We start from the raw sequence: 20,156 nt of genomic DNA, 5'->3' as shown, positions 1-20,156 counted from the left end.
ATTTACCCGTGCATATTCAATTTTTAGTGTGCAACATCCAGCATATATATCAGCTCCATTGAGTGCTGCTTTAGCTTTCTGGGCACAAAGGACTGATTCAAACATAAGCTCTATTAAGGAAATTTGGTTTAAGGTATCTGATACTTAAATCATTATTCACTCCCAAAGGACAGGATTGAAAATAATCAGAAGTAGCTCTTTTATTTCTGGAAATGTTTTACCTATTTCAGGATGAATTTTAACAGAACTGTCTGTTTTGTTTTGTTTTTGAGACGGAGTCTTGCTCTGTCGCCAGGCTGGAATGCAGTGGCGCAATCTGGGCTCACTGCAACCTCCATCTCCCAGGTTCAAGCAATTCTCCTGCCTCAGCCTCCCGAGTAGCTGGGACTACAGGTGTGCGCCACCACACCCCGCTGATTTTTTATTTTTTTTAGCAGAGACAGGGTTTCACCATGTTGGCCAGGATGGTCTCGATCTCTTGACTTCGTGATCTGCCCACCTTGGCCTCTCAAAGTGCTGGGATCACAGATGTGAGCCACTGCGCCTGGCCAGGAGAATTTATTTTTAAGATCAAGGGTGGCTGGGCACAGTGGCTCACACCTGTAATCCCAGCACTTTGGGAGGCTGAGGCAGCTCAGGAGTTCGAGACCAGCCTGGCCAACATGGTGAAGCCCCGTCTCTACTAAAAATACAAAAATTAGCCGGGTGTGGTGGTGGGTGCCTGTCATTCCAGCTACTCGGGAGGCTGAGACAGGAGAATCACTTGACCACCCTGGGCAACAAAAAGCGAAACTCTGTCTTAAAAAAAAATAATAATCAAGGGTACCAAAGAAAACAATACAACCAAACTATCTACCTTAATTCTTTTAGGTCATCATTAGTACTCTATAAATTGGAAAGCAGAGGAGATAATGGAGCATGGTCCCATTCCCCAGCAAAGGACAACTTGCAACCTTGAAACAGAAAAGATTTTACTCTTTAAGAAGAACATGACTAAGAGCCAAAATAATACAAAACAAAATACATGATTTTTATATATTTCTGAGAAGGCAGAGTTTTATAATACTTTATCTAAAATTTTATCAGTGTTTTAAAAAAATTACTTAAGCCCATAATTTTAAAAAAATAAAATCACAAAGGTATATAAGGTAAAAAAACAAAAAAACAAAAGTGCCTTGCCAGAAGTAAGCACTATTGAAGAGTCTGCTGTATATCCCTACCTTTTTCTATGCATACACATGCACACGTAGGTTGGGGTTTTCTCTTTATTATTATTTTTCAAGATGGGTCCAGCTTGGGGGAAAGAGTATTATCTATACTATTTTGTAAAACTTGCTCTTTTTACTCAACGTATGACAAATTTAACATAAAGAAGTTCTTACATAAACCATTACCATTTTAAAGGTTCAATAAAAAAAGGTAAAATTTTACTGACTCTGAAGTTTTGGTACTTCCAAACTATTTTAAAGAGGGAGTCAGAAAAGTTCACTTGGGATAAATTCCAAAATAGTACAAGTGTACATATCTTCAAATAGTGTTATTTAACAGCTTAAAGAGGAAGCACTAGATTGCTTTCTGGTAGCAAGTCATTCTTTTTTTTTTTTTTTTTTTTGAGACGGAGTCTCGCTCTGTCGCCCGGGCTGGAGTGCAGTGGCCGGATCTCAGCTCACTGCAAGCTCCGTCTCCCGGGTTCACGCCATTCTCCTGCCTCAGCCTCCGGAGTAGCTGGGACTACAAGCGCCGGCCATCTCGCCCGGCTAGTTTTTTGTATTTTAGTAGAGACGGGGTTTCACTGTGTTAGCCAGGATGGTCTCGATCTCCTGACCTTGTGATCCGCCCGTCTCGGCCTCCCAAAGTGCTGGGATTACAGGCTTGAGCCACCGCGCCCGGCGCAAGTCATTCTTATAAATAGTAAAATTCCCTATGAGTACTGCAGTTTCATTTTTTAAATCTAAGTCACGCAGATTTTTGTGAGAGTTTCGAGAAAGTAAACTTTCTTTCTTTCTAGAAAGAAAGTCTAGAAATGCTTAAGCCAGAAAAAATAAGATCCACATGAATTACACATCAATAAAAATTTACAAATAAAGGATATTCAACCATTGCTTGTATCCCATTTCTTTTGAATATAACAATACGCTGCACTTTGCCAACAGGGTTGCAGACAGTATATAAAACATCCTATGAAGGAAAAGAACAAGATTTCTTCACACTTTACATTTGGAAAAACATTAATGCTATACTTCGTTTTACCTAAAAACCATCAACTGTCAAGATGTCATTTCTACTGATTATTAATAAAATTAGATTTTTAAATTATTACTTTTTTTTGAGACAGGGTCTCACACTGTTGCCCAGGCTAGAGCGCAGTGGCATGATCACAGTTCCCTACAGCCCTGACTTCCCAGGCTGAAACGATCCTCCCACCTCAGCGTCCCGAGTAGCTTGAGACTTTAAGGCATGCAACACCACACAAGGTTAATTTTTCATTTTTTGTAGAGACAGAGTCCCACTATGTTGCCCAGGCTGCCTCAAACTCCTGAGCTCAAGGAATCCTACTACCTCAGTCTCCCAAAATACTAGGATTACAGGCATGAACCACCATACTGGCCTAAAATTATTACACTTTAATAAATCTTAAGTTATTTCTTCACCTACACAATACACCCACATTAAAGAAGTTCCAATGGAACATTTGGAAAGCACTGTCACCTATTTCATCTCCTAAATGAATCCTCAATTGTTATTTTCTTAATAGGTGACTAAAATAACTTCTGATGATATAAAATAAACCGAAACTATAATCAATGAGTATTTTTTCCAAATGTGACTCTGAAATGTTTAATATTATAATCACTTGCATTATAGTAATAAATATGTATTAAGAGCTAATATTAGAACAACTCTGGTACTCATTTTTCAAGGGATAATGGCTATAAAGAAAAGACCCAAGGAAGACCAAACAGTTAGATGTCACTAAACAAGACGTCTGAGTCATCTAAGATTCTAAATACCTACTTAGGAGTAATTATTCAACTACCACGAAATTTCTTGAGCACCTATAATTTACAGTTGCATTGTTACACACCAGAGATATAACAAAAACCAGAGTACCTACACTGTATTACTTATGTTTTCCCAACACCGAATATTATAAATATATTAATACTATATATTTATAAGTCTATATTTAAGATACAAAATGTCTAAGTAAATCTAAAGAATATCTTATGCTTTAAGTTTATGTCCCAATATATGCCCAGACTACATATGATACCAACTGAAGTTTCCCTTACTATGATGTTCTTCTATTCATTACAAAAATCAAGTGTCTGTGTTACTAGCTTATCACCAGTAACACTTTTCAAAAGAGTAAAGAAGCAGGGAATTTAAAGTAAATCAAAGACAGATTTTTAACAAGCTATTGCAAAATAGTTCAAAATGATATGTGCATCTTACCGTAACATGGGATTCTGTCATTACCTAGTAGATGCTCTTATACATATGCTCGCATATGTGTGACAGAGATTTTTTGAACCATTTCAAACAAGTCTCTCTATAATTCCTTATTATCAAAACCAACACTGGTACTGATTATACATTAAAAATTTCAATGTGCCTATTTAATTATGACAACTGTGCTTATCTTTTTAACTACACTGCTCACCATTTTTTCTTTGTTCATTAAACTTGATAGTTAAGATTAATTTTCAAAATTAAAAAAGCTATTTTCTAGTATCTAGATGGTAATGGAAAAACTACAGATCAGTCACTCTGGACACAAATTGCAAAATTTCATTTGTCATACTGAAACACATACCACTGTAATTGGATAAAGCGGATTCTGAATTGAGAGCAGAAGAACTTTGTTGCCTCCTGATGGATCATCAGTATTTCCTGGCCTAGTGATCCTTTTGCTTGTAGAATAGTTGAAAAAAGCCTGTTGACCAGCAATGTACACGGGTTCATCTGCAGCAAATGTCACACATTCTTTGGCACTATCTATGTTTTCAAATTCCACTAGAGCCTGTCGTTTAAATGGCATCATCATCACATAGCTGAAAAGGGAGATAAGGAGGAAACACAAAAGCACAGGAAGTTCCGTTAACATTATTTGTCCTCAATTAGGTAAAAGCAGACTTTAATAAAAATGGGTCAAATCCCACAGATTAGTACTCTTCACTACCTGTGTTCAATGGAAGTCAACTTTTTTTTTTTTTTTTTTTTTTTTTTTGAGATAGAGTCTCTCTCTGTCACCCAGGCTGGAATGCAGTGGCGCGATCTGGGCTCACTGCAAGCTCTGCCTCCCAGGTTCACAACATTCTATTGCCTCAGCCTCCTTAGTAGCTGGGACTACAGATGCCCGCCACCATGCCCAGCTAATTTTTTATATTTTCAGTAGAGATAGGGTTTCACTGTGTTAGCAAGGATGGTCTCAATCTCCTGACCTCATGATCCGCCCACCTCAGCCTCCCAAAGTGCTGGGATTACAGGCATAAGGTAAATCAACTCTTAAATCATCCAAAGAATTGTGGTACACCAGGTAGATGTACACATATGAAAGCTTATCTCCCAGTGATTAAGTTTATCTACCTCATGATCTCCTCAAAAACAATTACCTGTTATTAGTTACTAACAAGACAACCCAGTTTATTCTTTGGGGTGCTACTCCGAAGCAGTATTAGAAAATTTCAAAGACACAGAAACCAACAGAGACTAAACTCAACAGAAGGTTGGCAGACAGAATCCCTACTTAACAGCAGAAACTACTAACCTCTCTTGAATTTTCTTGAATAAACAGCCACACTAACAGCTAAGAACTGACTTTACTTTTAAAACAGATATAAATGGAAGCAACTACAGACTGACCAAAGTTCCAAAGTTCATACAAATAATCCCCTCCGAAACATTTTTACTATTAACCATCCATGAAAATTATTCATTAGAATATGGCAATCATGATTGTCTATGAGCAGGAAGGTAAGATGTTTACTTTTCGTAGTATACTCTTTACTAGAGAGACAAACAAAGCAGCCAAAAAACCCCAAAATACAACACATTAAGTAATTCTTTTTGGAGGAGATACATTTTAAAACAGGAAATGAAGAATAAAGAAGTAAAGGAAGGGTGGAAGGCAGACACAGCACATGGATCACAATGGGGGAAACATGTCCTCTATTCACAGGAACGAGAACCTTAAAAATGCTTTAAAACACAATTAAGTGGTTTTAGTAATAGCAGAAGGCTAAAGAAATGTCGGGTCCAGTACTCAGTGACATCACTGTTTCTCAATCAGGCATCCAGGACCTACTGCTACACTATGGACACTGACGAATGGTACGGTATTAATAAGAAACAGATCACCTTACAGCCTGGCAAATTATTATTATAATAAATGTCAGCCTCTTCATTGATAAAACTTGGAGAATTGTCAAGATTAGAGTTACTACATACAAACTGCTAAGCAGATTGCCTTGCACATTGTACACCCTCAATAAAAGGTAACTATTACTGTATTATTATTTTTTTTAACATATCTTTCCTCATTCATCTTTATGTCCTCAGAAGCTAGAAACAGAGCCTGGCACATATTTGTTAATCTAGGGGGCTTGTTAGTTTTCCCCACCCATATCATTCAAACTTAAAGAAGTACAAAAACAAGGTGTTGGATTTAAATATTTACCAACTAAAAGTGCAAGATATAAATCCCAGGAGACATTCCTTTTAGAAACACAGACGCTTCACTGAAGTTCTAAAGTCTTGCACATGGAAAACAGAAAACCCTGGTATCAGGTCTATGCTAAAGAAATTCAAGAAGAAAAAATCGTCTTTCACAAAATAAAAAAGTTGGTTTAATATCTAAATGTATTACTAAGTTTATGTCATTATGCTAATAATGCCATATGAAAACAGAAAATTATAAAGGTGCTGATATGGTCTGGCTCTGTGTCCCCATCCAAACCTCGTACTGAATTGTCATCACCAGTGTAGGAGGTGGGGCCTAGTGGGAGGCGACTGGCTCATGGGGGTGGTTTCTAATAGCTTAGCACTATCCCCCTAGTGCTGTCTCCTGACACAAGATCTGGTTGTTTGACAGTGTGTGACACCTCCCCCTTTGTGTGTGCGCTCTCCCTCTCTTTTTTTCTCTCTCTCTCCTCCTGGCTATGTAAAGACATGCCTACTTCCCCTTCACCTTTTGCCATGATTCTAAGTTTTCTGAGGCCACTCCAGAAGCAGAAGACTGTATACCCTGCAGAACCATGAGCCCATTAAATGTCTTTTCTTTATAAATTACCCACTCTGAAGTACATCTTTATAGCAGTATAGCAGTGTAACAACAGACTAATACAGGTACAGCAGTAAATTATTTACTGGCCTGTTAGAGACTTAGAATATATTTTAAATATTCTTTTGATTATAATTCATACAGTATAGAAAAATAACAAAAGTTAACAAATACAAGCAATTTTATCCTGACACAACACAACCATTCTTAGTATCTTGTTATATTTTCTTCTGAGCTTCTTTCCTATGCATCTAGTTTCTAGATATAAGCATACTATATATTGAACTTGGTAATTCACCATTTTAATATAAACAGTTTCTATACTGTTTATAATCCCACACCTTCCATTAAATAAAGGGAAAGGTCCCAAATTGTAACATTTTGAAGCAAAATTTCTACTGGAGTCTGTTCAAGGTTCTTTCAGCCTTAATAGCAGCCACCTCTTATGCAAGTTCATTTCATACAACTGAAACTCCTATTATACTTATTTATGCCAATTAAGCTCTTAATTACACACTAATTTGTTCCAATTATTTCACAGACTTTTCTAAACACATAACTACCAATCTTGAGGGCAAATGACGCAAATTAACTGAATGACATTCACATACAGAAGACTTTACCGGAGACTAAGTATCAAACAACCTAGAGTCTAAAAATGCAAAGGCCACCCAGGAGTAATTCAAATTACTAACTTAAAATAGTTCTTTCTTTAATCCCTAACCTTCAGGTCATGGTACTAATTAACATCAAAATAGTTACTGCTTCCCAAAGTTTCCATTTGTATTTGCTCATCAACTTGTTTTCTGACATCTGCCTAAGAAAATAAATTTTAAAGCCCTAAATATACAAGAATAGAAGAAAAATAAACCACAGACACCCACCTCTTTATAATTCCACAGGACAACGTGCCACTTATATAGTCATAAGGTCCTTATAGAGACTGGGGTTAGTCTACTGCCAACAGCAAGACTAAAGGTCTAAGGAGTCTGTCTACTTAATATGTAACTCTCCACACAGATTTAATTCCAATATCCACTCCAAATGACTTGAGAATTGATATAATCAACTTAGTGATACACTTTCAACATACAAACTTTACTATGCCCACGTGGATTCTCAATTTGTAAGTCCAAGGTTAATGTGTGTTTGCCAAGTCATTTACTTCTTAATGAGGTCACCCAAGAAAATAAAATTATGCCATGATGGAAGGTATCACCTAATACTACTATCCTTTGAAGAAATAATCCATTTCTGCTGGATATCCTCTGCTGGGTATCTCTGATCACTACCTCACTATCTATGCATCATCCTCTCAATACTCAAAAACTTAACCATGAATTTTTATAAAATTGAAGCAGTAAGGGTAAGTATCTGAGAAAATACATTGAAATTTCTCTTCTATTTATATACTTCAACTTGATCTGTGTCTTCGGTAGCTATAATAAAAGCTCTAAACATATTCATCAATAAAAAAATAATAAAATCAACTCTAGATTATCTATACTAAGAAAAGAACAACAGCCGGGCATACTCCAAAAATAATTTAGAATTTTTGAGTGTCTATTTTTGGCAGCAGATTCACTTTTCTAATTACATTTTCACTTAAGTTAATATTATTAAGCATACACCAGCTGTGGGAAGAGACGGGGGAACCTATGTGAATACAATGCACAAAAGGAAGACAAACTAGGATAAAATATTGCTCACGATTTGCATTAAGAACTCAGAGCCTATAACCCCAGCACTTTTGGAGGCTGAGGTGGGAGGACAGCTTGAGTCCACGACAGCAGCTGGGGCAATGTTAAGAGACCCCCATCTCCACAAAAATTTTTTTTAAATTACCCAGGCATAGTGGCATGTGTCTGTAGCACTAGCCATTAGGGAGGATAAAATGGGAGGATAACTGGGCTCAGGAGGTGGAGGCTCCAGTGAGCCATCAATGTGCCACTACACTCCAGCTTGGGCAACAGAGTGAGACCCTGTCTCAAAAAATAAAAAGAACTCATAGTAGTATGCACATAAACAAAAGAACTTACAGAAATATGCACCTAAACAAATAATGTCTACCCTTAATCTACTTACTTTTAGTTGCCAATTCCGAAATATTCCAAAATGAAGAAGAAAAAAATCAATATTTAAGCATCACTACTCGAAACTCTGAAGATGAAGCGTGTAATCAACTCACTGGTTTAAAGAGTGTTTGAACAGGACTCATGTACTCGTTTGAAAATCAGATGAAAAGTGCACATAATTTCTTTATTCAACTTTGTAGGGGAGTGAGAAGTGATCATAGCTCCACAAAAATACATCCATGCATCACCCAGGAAGGTTAAAAATAGCAGGCTTAAAACGTTCCAAAGAAATACAGTCATAGGCAAACAACAGATCCTACTTTGTTTATATATACAAACAATATTTACTATGCTAAACATCAAGGCTTGTAACAAGCAAGCAAGGATTATTCTACCACACTGTTTTCAATCTACATGAAGTCCCTATCGTCCTTACCATATTGTCCCAAATTTTTCCAGCGCTTCCACAAGGTCTGCTTCCACCACAGATTCACAGAGTCCTCGAACATGGACGACGGGTGAAACAGAAACTTTATGATGACTTCCACCTGCCTCCTAGCAAGAGAAAATAATTTCTAGTTAAAAATTTTTAAGTCTAAGGCTGAACGCGGTGGCTCACGCCTGTAATCCCTGAACTTTGGGAGGTCGAGGTGGGCGGATCACTTGATGTCAGGGGTTCAAGACCAGCCTGGCCAACATGGTGAAACCCCATCTCTACTAAAAATACAAAACTTAGCCAGGAGTGGTGGCACATGCCTATAGTCCCAGCTACCGTGGAGGCTGAGGCAGAAGAATGGCTTCAATCCGGGAGGTGGAGTTTGCAGTGAGCCGAGATCGTGCCACTGCACTCCAGCCTGGGTGACAAAGTGAGACTCCATCTTAAAAAAAAAAAATTTTTTTTTAAGTCTAACTTGAATTGCATCTTTTAGTAAATTCAAATCTGCTTTAAAAGTAAACATTTTTCCCAGCACTCTGGGAGGCCGAGGCGGGCGGATCACGAGGTCAGGAGATTGACCCCATCCTGGCTAACGCGGTGAAACCCCGTCTCTACTAAAAATGCAAAAAATTAGCCAGGCGTGGCGGCAGGCGCCTGTAGTCCCAGCTACTTGGGAGGCTGAGGCAAGAGAATGGTGTGAACCCGGGAGGCAGAGCTTGCAGTGAGCCAAGATCATACCACTGCACTCCAGCCTGGGCGACTGAGCGAGACTCTGCCTCAAAAAAAAAAAGTAAAAAAAGTAAACATTTTTTAAATCCCAAACCAAATCGCAATTCACAAGTTAACAAAAGGATATGAGAATAAAATAATCAATTGTTTGTTTTAAAATTTTTAATCTCTAAAAAGGGAGCATTCTATCTCAGTAAGAAGTACAAAGATGTTATTTAATAACATTTCAACTTCAAGAAAATCTCAGAAAGAAAATTCAGCAGATACATAGGGCATGCTACAACTGGAAGCATATTTGATACTCATTATTTCAGTCTTACCTCCATAAAATCAAAATCTCAACTAGTCCAAATGAAAAGTTCCAATTAAAAGTTTTTCCTCAACATGAAGATAATATACTTATCTTTCCTGTAATGTAGATTTGTATCATCTTTTGTTCTTGTTTAATTCGTTATCCAGTCGCACTATAACTTGAAGATACTCACTTAGCAGCATTAATTAATTAAACACATGACAACTTAAATTTATACAAGGGTACCATCTTTGCAAGGCAGGGGGATGAACAAGAACTACTCAAAAATGCAAGCTCTCCTGGGCATCTACGGAATATAGTGTATCTTCAAGTACACAGGGCAGGATGTTTCAAAATGTAAGAATACGGTCTTAAAGTTTATTTTTAAACGTAGTATCTGTAAAAATTACTTTAAAAATGCAAATAGCTTTAATTTACTTGAATGCAAGTTCCATTAAGACAAAGATCTGTATTTACAAATGCCATCAGGCACTTCTCTTGAATCATAACTTCAGAAATGACTTCCACCATGTACATCCTTGTCTATACAAAAAAATTTTTAAGTTTTTTTCTCCTATAACCAGACTAATCTGAAAGCACTATTTTGCCATTAAAATTTAACCATTGTTTTAAGAAAATTAAATCTCATTAAGGCTATTTTAAATGACTCACCGATTTTTCTTTATTATAAAGACTGTTAGGAAAATACAACAAATGGAGTGCCCTGCCAGTAAAAATTTATGTCACAGCTGAAAGAAAGGAACTGATTTAAATATATGAAGTAATCAGAGAACTACTCAAGCTACTGTCAAATCCAAAAAATAAACTCAGTTCTTTGCCAATACTAATTCAATCCTTGGAATTTATTTGAATTGCTTATGCCCCATCTTTCCTATGGTTAAACAGATATCCCTTACATGCCACTAAGTCTGAAATGAATCATTCTGACTATACCCTAAGTAAATCAACACTTTCTGGTTGGGCGCGGTGGCTGACACCTGTAATTCCAGCACTTTGGGAGGCCAAGGCGGGTAGATCACGAGGTCAGGAGATCGAGACCATCCTGGCTAACATGGTGAAACCCGTCTCTACTAAAAATACAAAAAAATTAGCCGGGCGTGGTTGTGGGCGCCTGTAGTCCCAGCTACTCAGAAGGCTGAGGCAGGAGAATGGTGTGAACCTAGGAGGCGGAGCTTGCAGTGAGCCGAGATCACACCACTGACAGAGATTCCGTCTCAAAAAAAAAAAAAATCAACACTTTCTTAAGCAACATTAACAATGAACAATCAAATGTGCATATCATCATTACATTCTTAAATATAACTGGAAATGAATAAAGCAGGAAGAGCTCTAAATAATACCTACCTGCCAAACAGAGCATGTATTTAAAGTATAACAAGTTTTACTCTCAAAATAATTAGACAATAATAATCTGCAAGATATAATTAAGAGAATCATTTCAGTCCACTCTTAGAAATCAGGTGACAAAGGTAAAATAAAAGGGCAACAGAAAACTGTATTGGCCTGGACTCTTCAAAAAGTTAGTATCAAAAAACAGTGGAGGGAAGATTCCATATGGAGACTAAGAGACACAGCAACCAAATGCTGGGCCAGGCATGGTGGCTCACGCCTATAATCCCAGCACTTTGGGAGGCTGAGGCGGGTGGACCACAAAGTCAGGAGTTCCAGACCAGCCTGGCCAAGACGGTGAAACCCTGTCTCTGGCATGGTGGAGGATGCCTGTAATTCCAGCTACTCGGGAGGTTGAGGCAGAGAACTGCTTGAACCCAGGAGGCGGAGGTTGCAGTGAGCCGAGATTGTGCCACTGCCCTCCAGCCTAGGTGACAGAGTGAGATTCCGTCTCAAAAAAAAAGAACCAAATGATGGCCGGGCGCGGTGGCTCGCGCGTGTAATCCCAGCACTACAGGAGGCTGAGCCGGATGGATCACGAGGTCAGGAGTTCGAGACCACCCTGGCTGACAGAGTGAAACCCCATCTCTACTAAAAATACAAAAAAATTAGCAGGGCGTGGTGGCAGGCGCCTGTAGTAAGTACCAGCTACTCGGGAGGCCGAGGCAGGAGAATGGCATGAATCCAGGGGGCGGAGCTTGCAGTGAGCCGAGATTGCGCCACTGCACTCCAGCCTGGGCGACAGAGTGAGGCTCTATCTCAAAAAAAAAAAAAAGAAAAAAACCAAATGCTGTATGTGAGCCTTTATTATACAATAGTTAAAACTACTATCAAACACATACATATTAGGGACAACTAAAGAAATGTGAATACAGACTGGATATTAGGTTAACATAATAGAATTAATTATCACGTAACAGAATTAATTATCACGGTCTTTAAGAAAATAGTAATGGTTATGTAAAAGAACATCCTTATTCTTAAGAATGTTGCGATATTTAGGCATGAAATGTCATCATGTTTGAAATTTACTTTCAAAGAGTTCAGGGGAAAAAAGTATGTATATAAATATAGATATGCAGATGTAGAGATAAAACCCCACACAGCAAAAAGTTAAAAACTGCTGAATCTAAGTGAAGGGTATATGTAAGTTGAACATTTTATATAATAAAAAGTTGCAGAATTTTTAAAGCCTACAAAAAGGTATGAAGAACTTTATTAAACATACCCATGGCCAGGCACAGTGGCTCACACCTGTAATCCCAGCACTTTGGGAGGCCCAACACAGGCAGATCACCTGAGGTCAGGAGTTTGAGATCAGCCTGGCCAACATGGTGAAACCCCATCTCTACTAAAAATACAAAAATGAGCTGGGAGTGGTGGTGCACGTCTGTAGCTACTCGGGAAGCTGAGGCAGGAGAATTACTTAAACCCAGGAGGCAAAGGTTGCAGTGAACCGAGATCACACCATTGCACTCCAGCCTGGGCAACAGAGCCTCTGTCTCAAAAAAAAAAAAGAATACCCATGAACCCACCATCCAATTTAATAAATAAAACATTATTGGCCAGGTGCAGTCGCTCACGCCTGCAATCCTAGCACTCTGGGAGGCAGAGGCGAGCTCAGCAGTTCGAGGCTCAGGAGTTCGAGACTAGCCTGGGCAACATGGCAAAACCCCGTCTCTAGCAAAAACACAAAAAATTAGCTGGGCGTGGTGGGGTACGCCTGTAGTCCCAGCTACACAAGAGGCTAAGGTGGAAGGACTGCTTGAACCCAGGAGGTGGAGGTTGCAGTGAGCCAAGATCATGCCACTCTAGCCTGGGTGACGAGCAAGACCCTGTCTTAAAAAAAAAAAAAAAACCGTAAATTGATCGCATCTCCTCTTACTATCCCCTTCCTTTCCCATTATAGGTAACCACTATCATGAGTATAGTGCTAAAAAATATAACTATTTTTCAAATTGGTCTTCTTACAAAGAAATGGATTATACAATTGATTTTTAGATCTCTCAAAAAAATCTCATTTTAATATATTATTATTAAATTATATTTCCTAAGTAGAATAAACTGAAACCACAGTCATCACTTAAAAGCTGGATGATGTGGGCTGGGCGCAGTGGCTCACGCCTGTAATCCCAGCATTTTGGGAGGCCAAGGCAGGCGGAACACCTGAGGTCAGGAGTTTGAGACCAGCCTGGCCAACATGGTGAAACCCCATCTCTACTAAAAATATAAAAATTAGCCGGGTGTGGTGGCAGGCACCTGTAGTCCCAGTGACTTGGGAGGGTGAGGCAGGAGAATGGCATGAACCCAGGAGGCAGAGCTTGCAGTGAGCCGAGATTGTGCCACTGCACTCCAGCCTGGGCAACAGAGCGAGACTCCATCTCAAAAAAAAAAAAAAAAAAAAAGGCTGGACAATGTTAAATATACTCAGTATGGTAATTAAGGGAAGATATGATTGTCTCAACCTCAAGGCAGAAAACATACTCCTCACCCCCCTTGTATTTCCCTTATTCCCACTCAATGAATCTGCCACTCATAAGTTTATCTACCTTGATACTTGTATTTTTAAATTAGGTCCCCTTTTCTTTAACACACAATTTTCTCATTCCTTCTGTAGTGTTTTATTAAAAAAAACAAAAAAAAAAACCTATGGTTGTTTCCAAATATAAAACTAATATATCAAAGAGATCTTTTCAAACTATCTGTCTACCATCCTCTCCTGAGCTTCGTTTTCCCCCTTTTTCCCCCAAAATACTCGTACTCTTCTTAAATCACTTCTTTTCTTTACCTGTACTATATACTGGTGACAAGAAATCTGGTGTCATTTGTAAAGTCTTTTCTTTTCTTTTTTTTTTTTTTTGAGACGGAATCTCGCTCTGTCGCCCAGGCTGCAGTGCGTTGGGGCGAGGTCTTACTGCAATCTCTGCCTCCCAGGTTCAAGCAGTTCTCCTGCCTCAGCCTCCCAACTAACTGGGACCACAAGCATGCACCACCACACCCGGCTAATTTTTGTGGTTTTAACAGAGACAGGGCTTCACCATTTTGGCCAGGCTGGTCTTGAACTCCTGGCCTCCAGTGATCCACCCACCTCAGCCTCCCCAAGTGTTGGGATTACAGCTGTGAGCCACCGCGTCCAGCCTGTAGAGATTATTTTACCTACTCTAAAATAACCTCTTTTAAGCATCATACTATGAAGCTGATTCCTAAACTAGTGAATAAATTAGTCTTGTTTTTACTACCCATCAATACATTAATATTGTGGTCACATCTTCTCCAGCTTAAGGAGTCCTTTTTTAATCCTTCCTCATACAGGAGCCCAAGCTATTTCCATTTCAGATGTTTAGTTACCTAGGCTCTCTCGTTTCTGTATCTATTGCTTACCAGACTAGAAACAATATCCCAGCTGCGTATCCAGAAAAAGAAGGCATGCTTGCAACATACATTCACTTTACAAACTTGCATAATCTCTTCTTTAGGTCAATTGGGTTAAGTATAATAGCGGCATTATTTGGTCTCTACTACAGGCTCTAGACCTGTCTACTTATAGACATTTCAAATTCTCAGCCCTTCAAAGGCCATTTCAGGAACAAACTCTTCTAATAATACAATTTTTTTTTCACTACTCCCTCTTCACAGAAATACTAACGTTAAATGCTAATTTTGACTACTGAAGATTAAGGACTAAACTCTACTGAAGAGAAGAAAAGCTCAGTACAGTATAAAAAAGGTTCAATAAACATTAGTTAGCACACCCTACCTCATCTACATTTCCCTCTTCTACATAATCTTTCAATTACCAATATTTGTAATGATTTATTAAGTCACACCTAAGTTTCCTCTTCAGGCGAAATATGCTCCAGGTTCTTCTGTCACTGCTTTTATGATGCAATTTGTAGTGCCTACTCCATTCCGGTAAGCTTTGTCTGGATATATTAAAATTTATCAATGTAGTCCCAAGAATGGGTACAGTATTTCCAGACAAAACCATCGCCTATCTTACTCTGGACACTTCATATAGATCAAGGGACAAAGTTTTAATGGGCAGCTGTAATATCATTTTAACCCACACAATGTTTAATCACATTTTTTCCTTACTAAATTAAATAATTACGTCCCCTGGTCTTTTCCTCTTTGTAAAGAAGCACATCTACAATATGGGGAAACTAACTTTCCTATCCTAAGTTTTTCGGTACATTTGATCACATAACAGAGCAAAGATGTAAAATCATAGCCATATGAGTGAAGTAACTTTTTAAAAAATAAACTTTTTTGTTGTTCATATAATAGAAATCATTTGGTTTTGCCTACTCAGAATTCCTTACCCCTTCTGCTTAAAAATAAAAACATGCAAAAAAAAACAATAAAACAACTCCATATTATTATTATACATAGGTATTTTCAATCACATGGTCATGCCTCCTCAACCTCAAAGGTGGCCTGGTGATTAATTAGATGGGGGAAGAGGGGAAGATCAAAAATGCTTGATAAGAAGGGATAAATACAGGCTGGGAAAGACAGGATGCTCTTTAGCTGCTAGCTATAAGAACGTCAGCCTAGCTTTACCACTACACAAGAGAAAAGGAGAATTGAAACATGGAAAGAGAATCAAGTCCCTATGACATCATCTAAATCCCCGAATCCAGCCATTCCTAAAACCAGTGTCACAATTTGGCTTTCCCAGTTACACAGGCCAATAAATCTACCCTGCTCCCTTTTTGTTTTCCTTAAGCTCATCTGAGTTGTTGCTGTAAGTCCTGAAAGTTGGATTCAATTTCATAGAGGCAAAAAATGCAATACATGACGTAGAACCACAGATTTTTAGATATCTAATATTTTTTCACTATCATAGCCCCATCACCTGACATATGGTAGAAGCTCAATTATCATGTTTTAAATGAGGTTAGAGATCACTGAGTTCCAGGAGGGTTAAGTGAAAAAGCTTGTTAACAGAGCCAGTACACTCGCCTTGATTGTGCTACTGGCTCTATGAACAGCTCTTTTCACCGTAACGTACTAACATGAAGAAACAGTCTAAAACCAAAAGATGGTAAAACCTTCTACTTTTCATTTCTTTCCCCAAACTAGGCCTAAAAATCCTCATTCTACTAGAACAGCTTATCTGGAGGAGACACAAGACACTACTGCTATGCAAGCTTCAGGCTCTGGCACTTACCTCTGGGGCACACATCCTTTAACTATTTTATTTCCAGGAAGTCGTTACTACACAGTCTTCTAAACTTCTCCTGTGGGAGCTAAGTGACCTCATCACATCTCCCAACCCATATGCATCTAACAGATCACAGTAATATTGCTATCATCTGTAATATACATTGTGCAAGTATAACAGAATAGTGTATCTTGAATTAAAACTGGATTTTCTATGTGTTGTATATTTCTTTGTTTCGAAATCCCAGGAGCTACAATTTTATCTTGGCATTTCGCCATCTTTCACATCTATTTATTAAAAGTTGAGAAACAAATTTTCACTTCATCAGCAAACAAACCACCTAATATCTGATTTGCCTATTTATTCACTAGCAGAAAAAAGAAAAACTTTAAAATCTCCAAAATAAATTAGCACTCCATCCCAATTCCTCAAGTGGTTTTGCCAAGTGAAGCCTTAATATTTTCAAGTCAAGCTGCCTTCTTAAAAGTAAGAAGATACAGAAACTTACTATTAATACGATCTTGAAGGTCATGCCTATTAAATTTAAGAACACTACTCCACAAGAGAAAAATAACTGTATAATATGTGGCAGGAACCTCTATAATCAAGCTTTATTCAACAATGCAGCTCAGTGAATGTGAAAAACCCTAGGAGTTTTTTGCTCTATTAAAAAAAGTTACCAGAAGACATAAATCTGAAGGGTGTTTTATTTCTCATATCTAAAGTACTAACTCTTCTCTCATTTCTCTTTATACCTTCAACATAATGATCACTCACAATTATCCATTAATTTTTAAGTTAAGAGCCTTTGTAGAACCACTATGTTTTTCTTAAATACTCATTTTCCTCTTTAAATCTAGTTAATATATTATGAAAGCACTCAAGGTTAATCATAAAAAAATCAAACAATGTAAATCTTCAAAGGCTTACTTTGCACTTTACAAACTTCCAACTAGAGTTGAAAAGAATGCCATCATTGTACCTAATCTGCATTTACTTTAACAGTCTGACCACAAAGGTATTTCTTCTCTCGGCTGAAGGACCACTGAAGTTGTGCAAAACCCTTTCCAGTTACAATGAATTACCAAATCTCCGAACGAAGAAGCACAAGACAGTAAACTTCTATCTGGGGAATGCCTATCCTAATAATAGAATTTTATTATGTATAGGTTTCCATAGTTGCCACGATTTCAAAACAGTACCAAAAAATTACATGAAAAATATTTAAAAACAAGATAAACAAGGCTTCATTAGATTTCACAGTACAATAATGGTTTTACTGTTAAATGAAAACAATTCACCCTTTCCTAAGAAACGTATCAGCAGTAAGATAAACAAAACATTAAAAGTTATACCTCAAGCTGCTTATATCAGTTCCCGCCTGGGAAACTTAAAAGCAGCATTAGCATTACGTTAGTCACTTAACTATAGCTTCGGGTAAAAAAGGTATGTGTTTCAACCTTCATATTTTACAGACTAAGAGAACTCAGAGTAGTAAACTGACTTTCTCAGACTCACATTAATTGTACGCTAAGGCCAGGTGCTGTGGCTCACGGCTGTAATCCCAGCACTTTGGGAGGCCAAGTCAGGTGGATCTCTTGAGCCCAGGAGTTAAGAGACTAGCTTTGGCAACATGGTGAAACCCCTTCTCTACAAAACACAGAAAAAAAAAAAAAAATTGGCCCGGCGTGGTGATGCGGGCTTGCAGTCCCAGCAGTCCCAGCAACCCGGGAGGCTGAGGTAGGAGGATTGCTTGAGCCAGGGAGATCAAGGCTGCAGTGAGCCGTGATCACGCGCCACTGCACTTCACTCCAGCTCCGGGCCATAGAGAGAGAACCTCTCAAAAAAAAAAAAAAATGTATGCTAAGACTAGACTCTTGACCATCCCCAAACCCTACTCAGTGCCATTTCCACCGCTCCATACACTTCGCTTTGGATACGTTATTTATGTTATTTTCTTCTCAATATCCAAAATAATACTACTGATTTAATGCTTTATCTGTTTTCAAAAACAAATTTTTATAAACTGATTTAAGTATTTTTCCAAAATGCTTGAAGACATTTCATGATGCTACATAAAAACTCAAGCAAGATTTCTAGCAACGAGGTACACTGAACAAATACATCTAAATATCAGTTATATTCCTGTTACCAATTTCCACAAGAGTTGGCTTTGAACTGAAACTTCCTAAGAAAAAATGCATTTCCTTCATTCACACTTCCAAGTTACATTTTGAATATTTCAAACAGCTAGGCACAAAAATCTAAAGTAATAGCTAACACCGTAAGACTGAGAGAAAAAGTTCCTTTTTTAAATGTGTTGCAAAGTTTGCCCTCACATCCTGGTAACTGGAAACTGTAACGCTGGGGACTACTGACCAGCCTTTTTTTTTTATTTAAAAATTCAAACGGCTATAAAGGGCTTCTAATGTGCGTCTTGTTTTTAAAAGGTAAGGTAAAAATCCTTTTAACCTAATAGCAGGATATATGTGTACAATTTCGTAATTCTGCTAAAGTTTGCAGAATTAATCACAATTCACATGAGTTAAATGTTTAAAAAACATCTAAGTCATTAAAACAGCTTAAGTACACCAAAAAAGGGCAATAACGTTTGCTCCGCTTTGTTTCCTTAAAGTCTCCATCCAACTGAAGCTAACTACTTGCTGTGGACAAAATGATGACATTCCTTCTGCCTCCCGCTAACATTTCTGGTAAGAGAAAGGGCTCTGCGAATGTGCGTTTAATGCAGCCCTTAGCTCAGTTCGTCCTTTCATGGGGCAAATCTGGAATAAATTACCAATGAAAATCTTTAGTAATTTTAAGATTTGTTTTACTTGAAGGTAGGGGTGTACCAACAGCTGCCAACACTTCTGTTAAAGTGTTGTAACCCAAGAGGTAAAAAGTGCACTGAGCAATCATCACAAAACTGGGTAAAGCAAAGGATGCACGCCATGCTTATAAAGAATTTAATTAAAAAATTTTTTAAATGAAACCTTCAAAGGAACTAGCATGTGAACGCCAAGGCATAATCTGTTATTTAATTACGGCTCTCCATAGATGCGAGGCGGAGAGCCCCCGGTGGAACCGACGCAACCATGCCGGGATGGTGACCAGCGCGCGGATGCTGCGGGCAGAGGGGCTGAAGGGAACCGGTGGTCCCGACGCTGGCCCCGAGCCCGAGGAGTTACACTAACAAAGAGCTCTCCGAGCCGCGAAACCCCCCCCAGAGCGGAAGCGACGCCTCCCCGCCGCGCCGCGACCCTCCGCAAGTTCAGGGCCCGGCAGTGGACTCGCTGTGGGGCCTGGGGCCAAGACAGGGCCGGGTTCGCAGTCGGGATGTGGGAAACAGGTAGAGGCCAGAATACAAGCCCCGAAGAGAAGAGTGGGCGCTTCGGAAAAGGCTAATGAAGCGAGCGGGAGGCCCCGCACCGAGGCCCCGCCAACCGGCCCTGCTTCCCGGGGAGCAGCCAGGCACAGCGGACAGGGGGGCCGCGCTTTGTTACCGGCTGGGAGAAGCTCCGGCCGCCGCCTCCGCCATCGCCCCCGCCCCGAGGCGTCGCTTCCCGGCGGCTCTCGCCTTCCTCGGCCGAGTAGTCGATCTCCCCCTCCTCGGTCTTGAGACGTTTGGCCTGGCTCTCGTACTCCCGGTCCTCCTCGTACGTCTCCCTGGGGGAGGAAGAGGAGGAGGACATGGCGGCGGCCGGAGGGACCGGCGGGCAGAAGGGTGGGGGTGGCGGTGGGGCGCGCGCCTCGGATGCCGCTGG

The 20,156-nt window shown here is 39.2% G+C and overlaps 1 protein-coding gene across 2 annotated transcripts in view; it reads right to left on the bottom strand.

Annotated features, from left to right (window-relative positions):
- HNRNPLL (heterogeneous nuclear ribonucleoprotein L-like) overlaps positions 1-20,150 on the bottom strand; it is a 40,975-nt gene extending 20,825 nt beyond the window's left edge. The window contains exons 1-5 of one of the 2 annotated variants that reach the window (XM_011935948.1): positions 19,896-20,150; positions 8,795-8,913; positions 3,818-4,055; positions 2,098-2,178; positions 7-108 (exon numbers count right to left, since the gene is read on the bottom strand). In XM_011935948.1, coding sequence (XP_011791338.1) covers positions 7-108; positions 2,098-2,178; positions 3,818-4,055; positions 8,795-8,913; positions 19,896-20,084 — 729 coding nt within the window. In that variant the 5' untranslated portion in view covers positions 20,085-20,150. Of the gene's footprint in view, positions 1-6; positions 109-2,092; positions 2,179-3,817; positions 4,056-8,794; positions 8,914-19,895 lie in introns of both variants that reach the window. The other variant, XM_011935949.1, reaches the window with a different exon arrangement.
- Positions 20,151-20,156: the final 6 nt, after the last annotated feature.

Source organism: Colobus angolensis, unplaced genomic scaffold, assembly GCF_000951035.1.
Source record: "Colobus angolensis palliatus isolate OR3802 unplaced genomic scaffold, Cang.pa_1.0 Scaffold15, whole genome shotgun sequence".
NCBI classification, from domain to species: domain Eukaryota; kingdom Metazoa; phylum Chordata; class Mammalia; order Primates; family Cercopithecidae; genus Colobus; species Colobus angolensis.
This window is presented reverse-complemented; position numbering and strand designations above follow the sequence as displayed.